Source organism: Podarcis bocagei, assembly GCF_964188305.1.
Source record: "Podarcis bocagei genome assembly, chromosome: 3".
Taxonomy (NCBI): domain Eukaryota; kingdom Metazoa; phylum Chordata; class Lepidosauria; order Squamata; family Lacertidae; genus Podarcis; species Podarcis bocagei.
The window spans coordinates 25,710,538-25,731,127 of NC_138127.1; the positions used below are offsets into that span (position 1 = coordinate 25,710,538).

At 43.3% G+C, this 20,590-nt stretch overlaps 1 protein-coding gene across 6 annotated transcripts in view; it reads right to left on the reverse strand.

Moving 5' to 3' along the window:
- The window catches only part of PHIP (PHIP subunit of CUL4-Ring ligase complex), a 68,290-nt gene that overhangs the window by 37,649 nt on the left and 10,051 nt on the right, over nt 1-20,590 (reverse strand). For 5 of the 6 annotated variants that reach the window (XM_081187323.1, XM_081187322.1, XM_081187324.1 and 2 more), the window contains exons 5-15: nt 15,148-15,298; nt 14,964-15,062; nt 14,094-14,254; nt 9,460-9,681; nt 8,910-9,010; nt 5,820-5,890; nt 5,219-5,319; nt 5,088-5,128; nt 4,110-4,208; nt 995-1,148; nt 280-414 (exon numbers count right to left, since the gene is read on the reverse strand). In XM_081187323.1, the coding sequence (XP_081043449.1) occupies nt 280-414; nt 995-1,148; nt 4,110-4,208; nt 5,088-5,128; nt 5,219-5,319; nt 5,820-5,890; nt 8,910-9,010; nt 9,460-9,681; nt 14,094-14,254; nt 14,964-15,062; nt 15,148-15,298 (1,335 nt within the window). Of the gene's footprint in view, nt 1-279; nt 415-994; nt 1,149-4,109; nt 4,209-5,087; nt 5,320-5,819; nt 5,891-8,909; nt 9,011-9,459; nt 9,682-14,093; nt 14,255-14,963; nt 15,063-15,147; nt 15,299-20,590 lie in introns of all 6 variants that reach the window. The other variant, XM_081187320.1, reaches the window with a different exon arrangement.

Genomic DNA, 20,590 nt, shown 5'->3' on the forward strand with positions numbered 1-20,590 from the left:
ATGTAACTGTGATAATGAATAAAATGGATCTACACCATATTCTTGGTTTCAGATTTAACTGACTAAGCAGCAATTAGTTTTTAAATCACCTATCCAATGTACATGCATTAATAAGTCTAGAAAAATGTAAAGTATCAGCACACTAGTGTTTACATTACTAATCTGTCTGTATTATGTATGCATCTATAATAAGTATATACCACATACTTGATTTCAATTGTTAAAGGAAAAATGAGCTTCTATAACATCATTTTTTATATAAGTAACCAAATTATTTACCATGTTGAAGTAAGATCGGATCTTTACTCCCTTTGTCAAATCCCATACTATGACATTTCCATCATGGCCAGCAGAGAAGAGAACTCTAGGATCAAAGGGGTGACTCTCAAGTACAAATACCTCATCCTCGTGACCCTGATATTTAAAAAAGAATAGAAAACAAATTAACTAAACTGAACATGTTAAATCCAATTATTTGGAGTAAGTAAGTTGGAGTGTAGTAAGTTCTAAGCATTCCCTTAGCCAAATCCCATACAATGACATTTTCACCATGGCCATGATGAGATTCCTTACCATTTCAAAGAATCCTGATTTAGCATTATGTAAAAACCAGGAATCCTGATATAAAGTTGGCTTATTTAGCAACTAATAATAGATTCTTATATATTATTATGAAATCCAATTTTTTTGAAACTGAGAATGATCTCAGAAGCAGTTTTCTTCCTGGCCATACAAAAAGTGGATGAAATAGAGAGGCACTCACTGAATTTCAACTACATAACACTAAACCATAGTTTAGTATTACATGCAAACCAGCCCATTAGGATCTATAATATTTCCAACACTTCCACCCTCCAAAAATTTGTTCTCCTATCTTGCATGATCAATATTTTAAACTATCTGAAACAATTAAAAATATATATACAACAGAAGAATTTCAGTAGGAAGGCACAGCAATCCTATAGAAAGCGGAATGTTACTTTATTTTCCTTACCATAAGGACATGAATAAGTTGCCCAGTAAAAGAGTTCCAGACTTTCAAAGTCATGTTATTAACTGCAGTAATAACAGAGTTGTCATGACGGTCCCAAGCCACCATTGTAACTTTCAGCTTTGTGATTTTGTCTTCTACTCCTTGTAAAGTTTGTCTACAATTAATGAACAAAACAGCATATAAAAATGTTAATCAGAAACTGTCAGAATTTCAGGAGTGCAAAGATTACCGTATTTTTCGCCCTATAGGACGCACCGGCCCATAGGACGCACCTAGTTTTTTGGGGGGGAAATCAAGGGAAAAAAATTTATTCCCCCCCCCCCCCCAGGTTTGCGCAGCCATCCCCAAGCTAGAAGAGAGAGACAGAGCGCTCCATCTCCCTCTTCTGCCTTCAGGGACAGCATCTCTAGCCTCCGTGGGGCAGCGGCTTGCCCCGCTGTCCCCCGAGCTTATAGGGCTGGCGATGGGGAGAAGCAAGCTTGCTTCTCCCCCCGCCAGCCTCCAGATCAGGTCCGGGAATAGCGGGGTGGTGGCGCTCTGCCTCCCCGCTATCCCCCGAGCTTGTGGGGCTGGTGGGGGGGGGAAGCAAGCTTGCTCCCCCCCAAGCCTTCAGATCAGGTCAGGGAATAGCGGGGTGGCGGCGCTGCGCCTTCCTGCTATCCCCCAAGCTTATGGGCTGCAGGCTGCTGCCTGCAAGCCTTGCGACCCCGCAGGACCTCGCGCCGGGATCCGGGGGGTGGCACGGAGCTGCAGGAAGCCCTGGAGCGCAGGCAGCTCCGCGCCACCCTCCGAAGCCCCGCGCAGCTTCGCGCCGGGATCGGGAGGGTGGCGCGGAGGTGCCTGTGCTCCAGGGCTTCTTGCAGCTCCGCACCACCCTCCGGAGCCCCGCGCAGCTTCGCGCCGGGATCCGGAGGGTGGCACGGAGCTACAAGAAGCCCTGGAGCGCAGGCAGCTCTGCGCCACCCTCCAGAGCCCCGCGCAGCTTCGCGCCGGGATCGGGAGGGTGGCGCGGAGCTGCAAGAAGCCCTGGAGCGCAGGCAGCTCTGCGCCACCCTCCGGAGCCCCGCGCAGCTTCGCGCCGGGATCGGGAGGGTGGCGCGGAGCTACAAGAAGCCCTGGAGCGCAGGCAGCTCTGCGCCACCCTCCAGAGCCCCGCGCAGCTTCGCGCCGGGATCGGGAGGGTGGCGCGGAGCTGCAAGAAGCCCTGGAGCGCAGGCAGCTCTGCGCCACCCTCCGGAGCCCCGCGCAGCTTCGCGCCGGGATCGGGAGGGTGGCGCGGAGGTGCCTGTGCTCCAGGGCTTCTTGCAGCTCCGCGCCACCCTCCAGAGCCCCGCGCAGCTTCGCGCCGGGATCGGGAGGGTGGCGCGGAGGTGCCTGTGCTCCAGGGCTTCTTGCAGCTCCGCGCCACCCTCCAGAGCCCCGCGCAGCTTCGCGCCGGGATCGGGAGGGTGGCGCGGAGGTGCCTGTGCTCCAGGGCTTCTTGCAGCTCCGCGCCACCCTCCAGAGCCCCGCGCAGCTTCGCGCCGGGATCGGGAGGGTGGCGCGGAGGTGCCTGTGCTCCAGGGCTTCTTGCAGCTCCGTGCCACCCTCCAGAGCCCCGCGCAGCTTCGCGCCGGGATCGGGAGGGTGGCGCGGAGCTGCAAGAAGCCCTGGAGCACAGGCAGCTCCGCACCACCCTCTGGAGCTCCGCGCAGCTTCGCGCCGGGATCGGGAGGGTGGCGCGGAGGTGCCTGTGCTCCAGGGCTTCTTGCAGCTCCGCGCCACCCTCCAGAGCCCCGCGCAGCTTCGCGCCGGGATCGGGAGGGTGGCGCGGAGGTGCCTGTGCTCCAGGGCTTCTTGCAGCTCCGCGCCACCCTCCAGAGCCCCACGCAGCTTCGCGCCGGGATCGGGAGGGTGGCGCGGAGGTGCCTGTGCTCCAGGGCTTCTTGCAGCTCCGTGCCACCCTCCAGAGCCCCGCGCAGCTTCGCGCCGGGATCGGGAGGGTGGCGCGGAGCTGCAAGAAGCCCTGGAGCACAGGCAGCTCCGCACCACCCTCTGGAGCTCCGCGCAGCTTCGCGCCGGGATCGGGAGGGTGGCGCGGAGCTGCAAGAAGCCCGGGAAAGCCTGCATTCGCCCCATAGGACGCACACACATTTCCCCTTCATTTTTGGAGGGGAAAAAGTGCATCCTATAGGGCGAAAAATACGGTATTTTTAGAGATTTGGTCAACTTGAAAGTTGTCATGATCCTTTCACACACTAGGTACTAGATGCAAAGAGACTGCACAATAAAGCTGAACATTAAAAAAACACAGGTGGCTGAAAATTATCCTGAGAACTAGGATTACAATGATCATATATGCATAAAATCCAAAATTCTACTAACTTATCCAACACTTCAATCTCCCAGGACATTCTATATAAGATCTTAAAGTAGCTGTCTTATTGCAAAAGAATTTTAGACATATACTTGAAAGAGAAGTTGCTGAGTTACAACTCATTACCAAACTAAAAACTATGGAGATACCTGGTCTGAATAGAGATATTGGATTCATGTCCTATTATACATTCTAAATCTAATTTTGGTCATCTATCCCTTTAAAAATCCCTTGCCCTTCCCTGTGGAACCAACTGCTATCAGTAACAGTCATCAACAGTTATAAGGTTGCAGCGACCTCTGCTTCAGAGTATCTGAAGAAGTGTGTATACACACGAAAGCTCATACCTAGAAAGCTTATACTTAGTTGGTCTTTAAAGGGCTACTGGAATTATTATTTTTTAAAAAAAAATATGTAAAAATTCTTTGAAGGACGGCCTTAAGACAAAAAGACTTGATTCTCTTAAGGGAGTTCTTTTTGGATCATCTTTTAATAATTTTTTTTAAATCTTTCATCTTGTTATTTATTATCCAACAATATTCATTCTTCATTCCTTTTACATTCTTAGCTGAATCAGAACATTTGTCCACAATCCCTACTATTGTGGTATGGATGGAGCCCTCACTGATTTCTAAGTGGCACTTGTCCTGTCTCCCCTGCCCTTCCTTTCCTGTTTTGTTTCCAACAGACTCCTAAATATTTCATGCCTCAGCTACTCATAACCACATACTCAACATACTCAAGATCAAAATGGCTTACCCTGCAGGCCGAGTAGCCATATCTAACAAAATACTCTTCCACTCCCTTCTCTTGAACATCCAGATGCGTGCTGTGCCATCACGACTTCCACTGACAAATCTAACAAAGAGAAAAATGCCTTTAATTGTCTTTCACAAGCAAAACGGTTTTTTGCAATGCTTTCTCTAGATTTCACAAAAGATCATATTGCAATCTAGTAATACTTTTAAGTGCACTAGTCTATTTAAGGTTTCTTGAATTCTTGACTAACAGCGTTAGATGGAATCTGCAGGGCATACACAAAGTGCTGTGTAACGAGAACAATACTGCAATCCTATACACGCCTACTCAGAAGTAGACCAATGCTCAGCAAAGTCCAATGGATTTACTGGGACTTACTCCCAGGGAAATGTGCTTAGGATTGCAGCCCAACTTTTATTACCCAACAACCTGAGCCTAATGCCAAAGCTTCCACCCTATATAATCTGAAGCACGGGAACCCCTCTAGGTGCTGTTGGACTACAGCTGCCATTGGATTCAGGCAGCACAGGTAATGGTCAGGCACTAAGCAAAAAAGACACTAAGGAGAATTGTTGGATAACACAGCTGGAAGAGAGGAATCATGTAGAGGCAGAACAGAAGCCTGCAGAACACAAGGTCAGGATTATGCAAGAGAGCTTTTTTTTTAAAAAAAAAAAACACCTCACATGGGGATGGAGCAAATATTTTTAAAAGCATTTTTCCCTCCCTAGTATATATTTTATCTTCTAAGGGCAGCTCACTTTGTTTGCCAAACCCACCTATCCACCTCCGATCACCTTGCCAAAACCATCCCCTCCTGTTACTCCTTATCAAAACCCTTCTCCCCCTGCTCACCAGCACACACACCCTTTCAGCTTGCCAAATCCTTAGGCCATGGGTGGGAAATGATTTTGGTTCCATAGGGGTCAAATTTGATAGGCATTCCTTATGATATACACAAATGGTTAAGTTGCTTACCGATTACTAGTGTTAGAAAACTGAATGCTGTCCACTTTGTCCTGTGTGAACAAGAAAAAAATTAACATCATGACTACAAGATGCCAAAGCACTTCAAACAAATAGCTAAGCAATTTTGAGGAGGTATTTACAGTATGAAACTCCAACTCTGATATCTTCTCTGGCTGACCTGATCCAAAGTAATAAACCCTAATGATGTGATCTGTACTTCCAGTGGCCAGAAACATTCCACCTAAAGAAAACAAAAAGTACCATCATCATCATAATATTCTATTTCTCAATTTGACAATCTTCCATCTCACTTCCCAATGTCTGTTCCAGTGTACTGATCATTATGGACATGGACAAAAAAATCTGAACACCAAAACAATAATACTTTTACTCAACCACTATCCAAATCTATATTGAGATTCAATGTTTCTAGACACAATTATTAGATACTTCACCTGAGCACATATTTTAGCAATTAAGCTTTCAAAGGCAGAAGAGGATAAAGGTACAGTATATCATTTATGTATCATTTAAGAACGTTGCGACTTAATGGAAAATCACAAGTCTTTCTCAGACACTGCTCTCCTTACAAGATGGCCTTCAACAAATCCTTTGCTTACTGTTTACAATTCAGACATCTAGAAATCAGCATCAGGATGCTACTTAGCAAATTCTACTGCTACATTTTTAAAAGTTATGAATATGTCACTAATACGGGGTTTGAGAGGAGGAGCACTTTACCAGCACTAAAAGATGAGCAGATCATTTGGACTCCAGGTCTTGGACGCTCTGTAAACTTTGTTGGTCTTGGACTGCAAGGTTAAAACACACAGTTAAAACCATGAACAGAACCTAAGACAGCAACTGAATTAGTCAGTAGCTCATAAATAAAGGCATTAATCTAAATGAGAAGGAAGACTTAACTAAAATAGAGTTCATCCTACTCTCTTAGGCTAAGATATATTCTGTCACTGGAAGCTCAGGTTGCCTCAGTGGCTAGAACTACCTGCAATTGGTTCAACAGCTACAGCTATTCCTAGACAGGGAAAGTCGAGCCCCAAAAGTTAAAGGATTGGTAATTTCAAGACTCATTGTGGCGTTTCCCATGTTTTGATCCAGAAGCTGCAGATAAAGCAGAACACTGCAGCAGGAATGAGACCTGTCAGCATATAGCACCTGTGTTCAGAGACCTGCACCAGTTGCCAATTTGCTACCAGGCCAAGTTCAAGGTGTTACTGCTAGTATATAAAGCCCTTAACAACTTGGGGCCAGTTTACCTGTGAGACCTCCTTACCCCATATACACCTACTCAGCAGCTTCAATTTGCAGAACTGGCATATTTACAGGTATCACAAAGTACCCACTTTGGAACTCCTTGGCTATTGGTATCAGGCATGCACCTTCACTGTACTCTTTGTACAAAACATTTTTGTTTAGATAACTCTACCCAGATATTGAGAGTGCTGGTGCATATTTTAATCTGTTTTTAGTTTATTAGTGATCTCTGTGAAATAGGTTGCAATCAGCAACCAACTCCATGCAATGTTAATATGGGGGCAGGGGTAGGGGGGAAAATTTTAAAAAATAAATGATGGCATGGTTTTTCTCTTGCAGTACTTCACCAACTGCTTGTTATAAATCAGAGTCTCATTCATTTCATAATTGCAAAAATCACCATGCTGTGCATCAGAAGCCAAGATTTCATAAAATTATTATTATTATGCTTTATAATGATGGAAGTAGCTAGGGTTACTTCTGATACTAAATCTAGACACAAGCCCTAGGCCTGGACAACATGTAGGAAATCTTCTTTAATTATATTCCCTGGGCAATATTGTAGGATTCAAATTAGGATAATGAAGCAAACTCCATTGTAACAGAAAAGCAAAATACAACCTTACCAAAGACAGGTTTTTATAACAGTATACGTTTTAGTTCCTTTTACAGGGATCTGAACAGTACTTTGTAGTAATAAAATAAAGGCTGTGATGCATTAGAAACCACATCTGTGTGTTGGGTATTGTCAGTATTTTCCAGAGCCATGCCTTTTTATTTCTTTTTGAAAGGACTACAAAGTCATTTCATAAACTGTCTACTCTTTGCCTAGAGCAACTTCAAACTTTCCCCTGCACTACAGGTACATTGGTGTTTGTTGCAATAAATATGAAAGATGTGACAGGGAGACAAGTCTCCAAACACACAATGGGTACATGGCCTAGAGCTACAGCCACATTGTGAATCCCGGGTATATATCCCAGGTACATTTTCCGAGTTTCAATACACAAATCAAGAATCCCATCCTTTCTTATGCTCTAATATAGGAGAAAGCCAATCAAGGGTTGCTAACATAAATCAGTGGCCTATTGAAGTCAGTTTCATTAAGAGTATTTCCTGTAAGAACACATACTATCTTGGTTAAAAAACGTATTGATTTGTAATTAAATAGATCTGGCATACAGCATAGAAGCACTATCTAAAACATATGCCCATGCTACCTACCTACATTTTGCTCTATGAAAATGTAGACACTTACAATGAGGGTGGAGAACTGAATATGGCCAAAGGGCTAGATTCTTATCTTCCTCCCTCATGGCCCAATTTGACAGGTGTCTAAGGCTGCCCATCTGTTAATCACCCAATGTCTCAAAGACGTCCAGTAGAGTCATTGATTTACCAAAGAGGTTACATTAGTAGCCTTAACATGGATGTTTACATTCAGCTCAGACATTTTGAAACGTTTTTATAATAAAAAAAATGCTGTAACTGAAATTAGTAAAACAGTAAACAGACTGTGTTTAAATGCTGCATCATCATTTCAAAAGTAGTAATGGGAGGAGACTTTTGAACCCTAACACTGAAGATTCGTGGCTTAGGCAGCAATCCTACACATACTTAACTAGAAGTTTAATTAAACTCAATGGGACTTGAATAAGAATAAACTGTAAGTCTATAATCCTAAGAACATCAACCAAGAAGCAAGCCACACTGAAGACAATGTAGCTTACTTATGAATGAACAGGCATAGGATTTTTCTGTTATGCTAGTATGAATCCCCTGCTACTTTTTCTGATATATAGAAAGCAATATAAATTATAATATTAGCACCGACACACACAGAAACAACCTAGGGCAGAATTCTATGGAGCTTCCTCTACTTCTGCTGTCCCCTCCAGACCCCAATGCACACATAAAACCACCTCTGGAGAGTTTGGGGGGAGGGGAGAGAATAAGAAATGCTCACCAGCGCAGGATAGTTTGAGGATATTGCACCAATCCTGACCCGACTTCAATGGCTGCCAATTAGTTTCTGGGCACAATTCAAAGGGCTGGCTTTGACCTACACAGCCTTAAATGGCTCAGGACCACAACACCTTAAGGATCACCTCTTCCAACATGAACCGACCCAGATGCTGCAATCATCATCTGAAGCCCTTCTTTGTGTGTCTCCTCCACAAGAGGTCGGAAGGCTGACAACACAAGAATGGGCTCTTTCTCCAGTGGCTTCCTGTTTGTGGAATGCTCTCCCTAGGGAAGCTTCCCTGGTGCCTTCTTTAGACACTAGGCAAAAACCTCCTTCTCCTAGGCCTTTGGCTATTTAAACAATCTATGGCCTTTTAAACTGTGAGGGGGTATGATTTTGTTTGTTATTATATAATGTATGTTTGTGCTTTCATTCTGTAAACCACCCTATGATCCTCAGGTGAAGGGCAGTATATACCGGGTAAATTTAAACAACAACAATAAAAGCCCATAACTTCCAAAAGCCACCCATTATCAACTGCAATGTTTAATTCCACAGTGTGCTTAATACCATACAAGAGAGAAACTAACTTTATTTTAAGTGTACCAGCATCCCATAACCAAAAGCAAATAGTGCCATCTGCCCCAGTTGAAGACAGGTATCGCTTTGAGCCGCTGCATAGTGGTGAAAACTGCAAAACAAATAAAGCTATTTATAATTCTTGATTTTTAGCAAACAGTGAAAACAAGTGATCCAAATGATTCAGTATAAAGTGAAATTTCTATCATAATTACCACTTCTATAAAAAGTTACTTAATCAGCCACATGCATAAGTCTGTCAGAAAGCTCTTCACTGCAGGCAGAAGAACGCACGTGCACGCACACACTCACAAACAAAATCACAAATAATATTCCTTCTCCCCTGCCATTGTCTTTGTTCAGAACAGTTAAAACCTATACTGTTTCAAACATGAATGCAAAATAATCCACTTAACAATTCACACATAAGCATTTGTCTAAGCATTTGATATCTGACTGAGCAGCCCTGCCTTGTTTAAGTCAAGTGTCATAGATATCCACAAGTGAGAAGATAACATTAATAATGCTCAAATCATGCCATAGAAGGAAGCAAACTGTTACCTGTAGTGATGTTATGGATGCACTGTGGCCTTGCAAAACTGCCAAAGGGGCACATGTTCGGAGACACCACACTCTGATCATTTTGTCACAGCTCCCTGCAGCAATCATGGTATTCTCATAATTAACAGCCATGTCCGATATTTCCGCTGCATGTCCTCTTAAAGTAGCAAGCAACCTTCCATCATCTGTCGCCCAGATTTTCACAAGACAATCATCAGAACCCTTAAAAAGATTAACCATAATTACTGCCCAATTGAAGTTCATGGCACTTAGCTAGTTTATGAGCTTAGCTAGTTTATGAGACTCCAATACAGATTTCATATGGATCCTAATACGGACCCTGATATACACTCATTTGGATCCAAGCAATCCCTTCTGCAAGGAAGTTTGCTTCTGATTCCTATTCAGTCATTGTACGGAATGTGAATCTCTCCTCCCTGCCCTGCCCTGCCCAATAGCATCACACACCTTCCTTCTACAGCAGAAATAGACATATATATTTCAACAACTGCAAAAGTTACACATGCTAAAAATTAAGAAAGAGCAAAACATTAATGATATGATGGCAAAGCTACAGAATTAACGCAATTAAATTGAATTCCAAACACTGCATTAAATGCCAGCATTTCTGTTAAAATAAGCCTTTAGGGACTATTTACTGCATTGTGTTAAGAAAGACTTCTTATCCTTAGCATCATTTACAAGTTCTCAGTGTACGAGTGCTGGCATAGGTAATTCATGGAGAAGAAGAAAAACCAAAATCCTTTTAGTCTGATTGCCTACTTTTAATTATCACTTTCACTGAGATCTAAGCATTACAACATTAAGTCTGACAGCAAATTCTCTTAATAAGGGAATGTATGAAAGGAAGTTCAGTGAGACCTATACGGGCCTATCGAGAGGGGAGAGTAGACTACATCTTTCCCAGTGACCCCATACATAAGCAACTTCCAGCACTGCGCTCTGTTCACTAGAGCAGTATAAGCAACTGTAATTGCCACCACAACCATCACCAATTATCATGATCACCAGAACAAAAGGGCTCAAGCCCATCTAAGCCTTTTCCCAAAACTCCAAACATTGGGGGGGGGGGACACAGAGAGAAATACAAAGCGCATATAGCCATGACTATGTCTGGGGGCAGGGGAAGTTGAACCCATAGTTTAAAGTTACTAATACAAATATTGCCACCACTACTTTTAACCTTTTCCAGCAATCTTGCATTTTATGTTGCCATGCAGGTAGGAAATGCTGCAATCTTCCACTAGGATTGTTGCTATATTAGACCTAGAAGTGGTATCAATGTTCCAGTGTTTTATCCAAACACTCTGCATGGCACCTACAACAAGAGCTGTATTAAGAGTAAGCCCCCCACCATCCAATTGTGTTTTTCAATCAAGTTGTTGGGATCCTGCACCCTCTGCTGGTTCATATAAGGCACTGCACAGTTACAAGCAATTCAGTTAAGGCCTGCGGGGCAAAGAGTGGAAGATAAAGGGGCAGGAGACAGTATTAGCTGCTTTTGTGGGGAGCAGGGAAGACACCAGAGTTGTCAATAGGGGAGTGAAAGGAGAAATGGCAGAAATCAATGCCAGGGGTCTGCAACCTTTAAGACAAAAAGAGCCACTTGGACCCGTTTCCGAAGGAGAAAAAAAACCTGGGAGCCGCAAAACAAGCCAAATGTAAATAACCACACATTCTTCCCCTTCCCCCATTCTCTTTTCCCTGAGTCTATTCAGATAGCAAAGAGGGGTATGGTACCTCTCATATCCATTTTTTGCAAAGCACCATGTGCATAGAGGGCATTATACAAATTAATACATAGAAAAGTGTCTGTCCCTCCCTGCAGTTCAACTCCCTCTCTTTTTACTAACAGCACATATCCATTCCTTCTGCTGGTGCAACTTTCTCATCATTTCTACATAGCAGCATTTATAAACCAGTGCCAGAGAAACTGGGTGAAAGGAAGGTGAGAGGGAAGAGATATGAATATTTATGTGTGTATATGTATACATACGTATACCTACACAATTACAGGTTTGAAGCCAACTTAAAATAAAAAGAGCTGGTAAGCAAAGGAATCTGTGGTGCTTTCCATGGGATCCAGGGACATGTCAGCTAATACTCTTCCCTTTCTTCTTCATTTGCTTGTCTCTGCAGCAAATCTCAAGGGGGAAGGGCAGGAATTGCATAGGCACGAGAGAAAGGGGGAAATCCCACATGCAGGATTTCGGTGCCTAACAGCCCCCCCTCCCTCTGCAATTGCTCTCATGCTCCCCCGCTTCTCTCTGAGGCCGAGATGCAAGGCACGGAAAGGGATCCCGAAGCACCACACCACACACCCACACCCACACCCACACCCACACACACACAAATACCCCGCCCCGCCATTTCCCTCGAGCGCGCGCGCGCGCTCTCCCCCTCACCTCAGGTGCCTCGCGCGGGGCTGAGGAGAGCGTGGCCTGGGTGGGCGGCTCTCAACGTCACGCGGCGCGCGGGGCCTGAGGGCGGGTGGGCTGCCGCGACGGCGAAAGGGAGCGCGCCCTGGCGCGCCTTCCTGTCACCGCCCTCCTCCTCTTCTTCTTCCTCGCTCCCTCCACCATGAGGGAAGAGGCACCGCCGGCGCCGCCGTGAGCTGCTCGGCCGCTTCCTCACCGTCCTCCAGACGAGGCGTCCCCCTCGCCGCCACCGCCGCCCGTCCTACCCCGGGGGAAGCTATGAGCCATGAAGCCGCCTGGCAGAACTTCCCTCCAGAGGCATAAGCAGCAGCAGCAGCAGCAGCCCTTCTCCGGCCGCCGCCGCTTCCTCCTCCATCCCAGCAGCCGCCGCTTCTCGAGCTCCGCTGCCGCCGCCGCCTTGCTTTGCCCGGCTTGGCTGCCCAGCTCCATCCCCCTCCTCTTTCTGGCGCTTCTGCTTTCCTGCTCAGGGTCCCCGAGGATCTGCGGAGCCGCGGCAAATGTGTAAAAGAGCCGCATGCGGCTCCGGAGCCGCGGGTTGCCGACCTCTGCTCTAGTTGCATCTACAGCCAGGATGGCTGAAGCCCTTCCAGGAGACAATCTGACTGCTCCTGATGAACAAGTACAATGGGTGAGGAAGTCAGCGGAACCTTCACTGCAGCCACTGCTCAGACAGCCCACTTGGTTTTGACCACTAAGATGTGCTTTACAGAAGAGGTGGCCTTAGGCGCTTCCCTTGCCAAGAGTTGAGCAGCAGGAAGGCAAGGGGCAAGTCTGAGAGGAGAGGCATAGGAATAGAATAATCTCTCGCTTCTTTTTTACATAAAAAATGATAGACAGCGGCAACAGCAGAGAAGAGGCAAAGACAAAAATGGCAGGAAAAACAGAATACAAGGAAAAAACACATTTCTCTGAGATTGAGAAATAAACACAATGGAGGAGAGGAAACTGGATTGTTCTGAGTCAATAAATGAAATGAAGACTCATCTGATGGGGAATCAGCAAACCTATGTTATGTGGTTTCCTGCCTTCCAAGCAGCAGGAGGGTACATAACTCACTTGGATACCTACTACATCCAAGTGAAATGGGAATTATTCCATGTTATCCTCCAGTCACTTCCAATCAACCTTTAATCTTTCCTATCCAGAACAACAGAAGGTACACAGGTGGAGAAAAACACAGAAAGTCCATCATTATCACCTTCACTAACCCCAGGTTGATCCTGGGTGATAAAGAGGAAAGTGAAATAACAAAGCTACGATACTTTGGAGCGGCAAGATGACTCGCCAAATGTTCCTCTCCTAGAGTCAGAAGTCTGAACTGCAACTGCAGTGAGATCTTCCACACAAACAGAAAAATGATACAATTTTTCACCTAAATTACCGGTAACTGCTAAAGCCAGACCTCAGCCATCCTGGGTAGCTTCCAAAAAAAGATTAAAAATACATTAAAACGCCAGACATTAAAAACTTCCCTAAACAAGGCTGCCTTCAGATGTCTTCTAAATGTCAGATAGTTGCTTATTTCTTTGACATCTGATGAGACGGCGTTCCACAGGGTAGGCGCCACTACCGAGAAGGCCCTCTGCCTGGTTCCCTGTAGCTTTGCTTCTCGCAGTGAGGGAACCGCCAGAAGGCCCTCTGTGCCCTACCTTTCATCCACTCGGAAAAGGAAGAGGAATAAAACGCAACCAAGGGCACATGTGACAGAAGAAATAAACACCATAGCAAAACAAGCAGAAACAGACCATGGAGTCCCTTCTCTCAGTTAAGTTCATTATGAATTTCCTGCCTCCAGCGGGAAGTTCCTGCTTCCAAAATGTCCCTCTGTTTATATCCAGGTAAAATATTGCTCTTCGCAACTATTTCCAAAGAAAGCAGGTCTTCTTGTCAAAAGAAGACTATGAGGCTGGCCTGTACCACCACAGAAAGTATTACATTCGTCCTGAAATAGGACTGCTGAGACCAGCACCTCAGAAGAGGCTCCACAGAACCACACCCCCCCTTCAAGAGCACCATAAGAGAGAGAAATGTAGAAATTTTGTGCTTAACGAGATGAATTAACCTTTTGCCATAAGCTACCTGCTTTGCATCATACTAATGTGTACAGTACATCATCCTTAAAGATGTATTTAAACATTTTTATGACTATGAACATTTTCATGAATTTGCACTTACAGTGAATATCCGTCTGCCTGTTCGGTCAAACGTTACACAATATACCGAAGACAAATGTCCTAGGATTCGCTTGTGCATTTTCATATGTTGATATACAGCAGTTGGAACAAGTTGTTCAAGCCTGTATTTTCCATTTAGTTTTCTTGAAAAGAGAGTTTCAGCTATTAAAAAAAAAGGATTTTGTATGTCAGTCAGGTGGCTATCCAGAAAGAGGCAAATATCATTCCTAAAGCAATACAAAAATGGTTCCTAAATAGTTCCTTTTGGATAGTAAAAAGTTGACCACCAGTGATCCCCCAATTCTTTCACTGTTACTATTCAATAGGAAGACAATAAATGTGGGAAGAAACAGATTATGACTTCCTCTTGGCCATTTTCTATACTAACTTGCAAACATGTCATCTTCTCCAAGCTCCCAAGTACCTTTTTGCACAGAAACTACTAACTACAAGAAAGGGAAGCAATTTGGACTTGCTACCTAGACTGATGGGCAAAAAAAGAAGAGTGTAAAGAGAAAGCATGCATGCAGAAATAATCCTGTAGGCACAGGATTAGATGTTCATTAGATGTACACTATAATCAAATGTCTGGCAGGTTTCAGTCAGTGCTGATGTCTCCCAGACACTGGGATGTGATGGTTACAAACACGTGCAAAGGCATCTAATCAGCTATTTTGAATACGTAGATGCCTTCCTAAAGCCTGAAATCAGATGTCATACCAGGATTTATGAGCACCAGGACTAACATACAGAAAAATTCTAAGTGGTAGAAGTAACACACACCACAGCAACAAACAGCCACCAAACCTTACTGACATAAATCCAACTGCTGCACTAGCAATATTACACACTTATTTAGTAAGACTCTTACCTATACTAGGTGGACTGCCATAGTTTACTGGAGACTCTGGAGGTCTTCCACAGTGCAATGCAGCAAGAGCAGATCCCTTCCACACCACATGCTTGCAGCCTATTTGATTATATAAAATAAAACATAAACATAGAAACATAACAAAATAAGTGTACAAATCATTTGGGGGGTGGGGGAACCATACTTTTACTTGTGCGAAGCAAAGACTGTCTTCCAGCTCCTAATAATGTTTGGACTCCTGGAACGCTCTGAGGAATTTCTTGCTCTAGAAGTGGCCCTAGTCGATGGCATATCTGAAGCAGGTGATCAGGTGCCAAGTGTCTATAGTATTTTACCTGTTAAAAAGAAACCAGGAGTTAAATATCCAATATTCTTCTGTTAATTTAGAAAAGTATCGGGGGGTGATGCTTTGAAAAGGTGACAGTATTTGACACCTGAAATGCTTCTTTGATTTCTAGTATACACAACAATGAAAGCAGTATTTAAAGGAGGACTCACATGAACACACAAATAAAATCTAGACTGATTTTTCCCTAACCTCATGTTTAAAATATTTATGAATTTGAAAACAAAATTATTTGAAGCACTACAGAAATAGTATTGAATACGCAGTATCATAATGAGTCAATCTGAAAACAAGGTGACATATTTTAGAAATAGTATTTAGCATTAACATTAAAATGTTTTGATAGTTAAAACACTGCACACACATAGGTCTGATTCATTTAATATGAATGAGTGTGCTAGTACACACTGAAGTTCCCTTGACCACCTCCCTTACTCTGGCTGCCTCACAGTCTGGTTTGTACTGCTGTCCGAACCCAGGCTTGTGGTCTGTTTCTCTACAAAGTAGGAGCAGTTACCAAAGTCAGTTCTACCAAACCAGGGATTGCGGTTTGTTTCTCGTCAAATCTTAAGCCATGGGTTTGTTGCTAACTTACAGATCATGACTTATTAGGGAGAAACAAACCAAGATCCTTGGGTTTGGACATAATGGAAAGCCAAGGCTTCCTGGATTGTTTACTGCACCAGAGGAGAAGCAAAGAAGGAGTGATCGCACAGTGTGAACTAGCACACTGTTTATTTATAGTATACCACAATAAGCCAGAAACACTGGCTTACCATTACATGCAAATGCAGCCAAATTTGGATCTGCAAAGACAGAACTGTGTACTCTTTATATCTCAGCAGGAAAACTTTTCTGCACTGTATTTTCCCTCTCAGTATGAACCCCATCATGCAATTCATGCACTTCTTGTTCAAATACTCAAACAGTATCAATTGTGATGATACTCTTTTTAACAACGGGTTTTCCCAGATGACTAGTTTATTATATATTAAAAGAATATTTTTTCTAATTTGTGTGCACATCTGCATGTCTTTTCTCTCAATAGCACTTAAGTTACAAGGTTATTATATTCAGAATGCAGAAAAATGCAGTACTCCTCCCCAGATAAAAATGTTCATTATTATTTTAATTGCCACATGAAAATGTCATTATCCAAGTTCATCAATCTACAGGAGACAATTTATGACGTAATCAGTGACAAGCAACCCAGCTTTCTCCCTTCTCACTGAAGTAGTTGCACAAAAGATAATCTTTTTTTAAAAAAAATTGTTTTTAAAGGGTCCTCCCGCCCCCTACTTTGCCTTTGTAGATGGGTGTTTTTCTCACTGCACTTTTGTCAATTGCTGCAGAATGACACATCTAACAGACTATTTTTTAATAAAATAAAAATAAAAAGGTGGCACACCTCCCCCTTTCATACTTATATAGTGCACAGGAGAATATTTTGCTGTACTCACCGAAGTGAATGGATAAAAACCAATTGGGGCATGATTTGAATTAACACAAACTGCTGGATTTAAAGGACATCACTAACTTTTAGTAAGAAATTAAATTAAATTTACAACATGCTCTGGCCACACTTTGCGTAACAATCAATCAAAACCAAAGTTCTAGAAGTGAAAAATTACTTCTATTTGCTATTCTCACTACCAGTTATAGCTTCTAGAGAAAATTTAAAAGGTTTCTCCCTTTTCTTTTAATTCAATTTTTCTATCATATATATATAAATGCCTTTGTGATTGTGAATGAGGCTTGTCAGTCAACAGGCAAGCAAAATTTTAGAAGAAAGAAAGTAAGGCCCCGAATAAGGAGGAACAAAAATGTATTTTTAATGTATTCCTCTAGAGCCTTACTTTAGTATTAACAAGCAAGAAAAAGGACACTAGTAACTAATATTATTATAATTATTATATTTATATTCCACTTTTCACCCAGAGACTTTAGCGACCCACACAAATTAAAATACTGATAAAATATGAAACATTAAAAACATATTTAAGATAATCCTTAAAAAGTAAGTAAATGCAAATTGAACTAAAACAATACATAAAAAGTAGTAACTGTTCTTAAAATAGCATGTCAGATGTTAGATTTTTCCAGTACCATATCTTTTACAATGAAATGTGGAAAACAGTGACCAAAATAAGAGGTTAAAGCATCACCCCTGTAAGGAAGAGCTACAGTGTTTTAGTTTGGGAGGATTAAGAAGTGAGGTGTGACAGTTGAATAACCTTATGCAGTGTAGAAAAAGCTGATAGAGAAATGATTTTGTCCTCTCTCCTAATACTTGATCTCAGGGCCACCCAACAGAACATACTGGTAGTACATTCAGAACAGGCAAAAATAATAAAAAAACTTTTATATAAAACACATGATGGAACTATGAAATTCACCGCTTCAAGATAATTAGCATGGCTTCAAAAAGGTTTACTATCCCTCCAATAGGAAAACCATACCTACAGCAATAGAGACAAATTGGAGACACTGAGGGGGGAAAAGGTGAAGATGTAGCACAATTGCAGAAGGTACAAGAGAGACCTCACAAGAACAGAATGAGGACTGAGCACACTCAGTATACACCAGAAACTATGGAAAGAGTGTCAAATGGGGGGAGGGGACGCAAAAAGTTGGGGTAACAAAATTGGCCTCTATGAGCCCTTTACAGCTTAGCACTCTGGAGAAAGTCATAGAGAGTCATGGGGAACTCAACAGCAGCACTCTTGTTAGAGGTTGAGGAAACACCCAAACTCGTTTTGTTTTTTAAAAAACTTGGTCAAGGATCTGATGAACAAGAACTTGAGTAGCCTTTATTACAGTTCCTTGTGAATAGGTGATAGTTTGCTTCAGCTTTCAGAAATGCAATCTCTGAAACCGAGAAGGTGAAAGATGAGTGAAACATTAGGGTTAGGAGCAGCCTTCTCCTGCCTCCCCCCAACCCTGATACTGAGTGCTATAATGCTTCTGAATTTATAGGATCCACTGAGAAATCCTGGCTAAAAGCTGCTGACCTGCTCTGAAGACCCTCCAGCATATGCAGCAAATACACCAGGCCCAAAGAGGTCAAGTTAGAGACGTCAAGACCCATGTTGGGGGGGTGGGTGAGATACAGAGTAGGGAAGAATTATTTCCCCTCCAAAATAAATTTTAAATGTTTCCAGGGGAAATGTGGGGAGAACACTGTGGGTGAGTGTCCTATGAAATATGCTTTTCTTTTCAAAGATGATCCCTTCCACCTCTTCCCTCAAAATGACTGTGACAGACACCTGGCTACAAACTGGGAAACAAGTAACTTACTGCCCTGGCCTGCTAGATGATTTTAAAAAAAGGTCAGGAAAAAGGTGGAACAGGAACTATGCGTTCCAGAGCCTGAAAGGAAAAATCTGGAAGTTTGAGTAAGAACTGAGCACCAACCACAGAAGTAGACTAAAATTTGGGATATTTGCAGTTCACCATTTTAAATTTCATTAAAAACATATTAAATGGTGCGATTTTATATTCTAAGTTATGATACATTTTATTTTGTTAAAGCAGGGAGGTTTTGTTTTATAAAAAAAAATACTGCATAAACTTCCACTTCTCCTAAGGTTTCCCCTGCCCCTTTGAAAAACTGCAAAAAACAAAATTCTGCTTAATCAGCAATGAAACAGAGTTCTTCCAGGTCCCAGCTGTGCAGGAGTTTTCTGTAGGGTTGTTGTTCTTCCAAAGCATACCCTGGGGTCCTTGTCAGGCGAGAACCTTAGAGAAGACCACATGCCCCTCAGTCTCATCCGAAATACCTGACAGACTATCCTCTTGAGATCTGACATTGTTGGGAAGGAAAGTCTGCTCTTAATCTGAAGGAGAAAGGTCTGAAAAGTCCAGCAAACAGTAGTAACCATGGCAGTCTTGGAAAGAATGCAGTCTATCTTGTCCATCTTATCTTTGTGATGGTCCTTGTTATCAGCAAGATAGTATGAAAGGAAATAGTCATCCCACCTGAAAAGAAATGCATTCTCCAACAATCCATGGTTGCTCAGCAACAGATTTAGAGGTACTCATTGTTAGCAGAGGTAGAGATCCCCAGAAGTGGAACAAGTATTGGACCACAGTGCAATCAGCATCCCATCTGACCAAGAAGCCTGCGAGGTCATCATCCTCTCCCAGAGATCAACTGCTGTAGGAATGATGCCACTGTGTACGCCCCACTGCTATGCTAAAGTTCAGAGGCAAGAGTACCTGATTCTATACTTCTCTAATTACTTATTCTGGGAATGGTTACTATGCTATGAGGAAATATTTCCAAGGGGAATCTTGCAGGCCAAAATGTGTGGAAGAGTATGGACATTTCAAGGGCCTCATACCACAAAGAAGAAATGATGAGTTTCCCACAACCTACTCCCCAGCCTTGATGAGAATCATGTGATGATTGCTGCCACAGAAATCTGTGGAGTAAACAGGACTCGCAGAGTACCTTGCCAAGAGCACTCACCAGATAGAAAACTGAGCCCACAGTCAAACAGCTTTTTCAAAGACATAAAAGGAGCCTCATGATGGCCAAATCATGTCCAGAAAGAAGCACCACAACAGGTGAACAGAAAGAAGAGAAGAAGAAGAGTTTGGATTTGATATCCCGCCTTTCACTCCCCTTCAGGAGTCTCAAAGCGGCTAACAATCTCCTTTCCCTTCCTCCCCCACAACAAACACTCTGTGAGGTGAGTGGGGCTGAGAGACTTCAAAGAAGTGTGACTGGCCCAAGGTCACCCAGCAGCTGCATGTGGAGGAGCAGAGACGCGAACCCGGTTTCCCAGATTACGTGACTACCGCTCTTAACCACTACACACTGGAAGTCTTAGCTGTTGTGTCAGTTCACAAGCTATCAGCCTCTGGATCCAGTTAGTCAGCCAGCTGGATCCATCCTCCTCCTCCACAGATCCATAGACATGGGTGGTAATTTGAGCTGTGCAGAAGGACAATGTGCATGACTGAGCATCATCTGATTAATCTATTCATCATGAATTCTGTCCATGCTTTCAGTCTGAAAGGGCAACAGAGGCAAAGCCTGTTGCTGTGACTGAGGCCATTGCCATGAGAATCAGGCATGATCAATTACCTGATGGGAACCATGTTCCAAATAGTATGAGAGAAAGGCTGTATCCAATGACACCATCCTGAACTTCTGAGGTTAGAAATCCCAAAATACTTCAAATAAAAACTGTAGAGTTAAAAAGTACTTGCTACCAATTCAACTGCTTCCTTGCAGGGAACAATTTTTATCCTTTCTTTAGCTGTGAAGGTAATC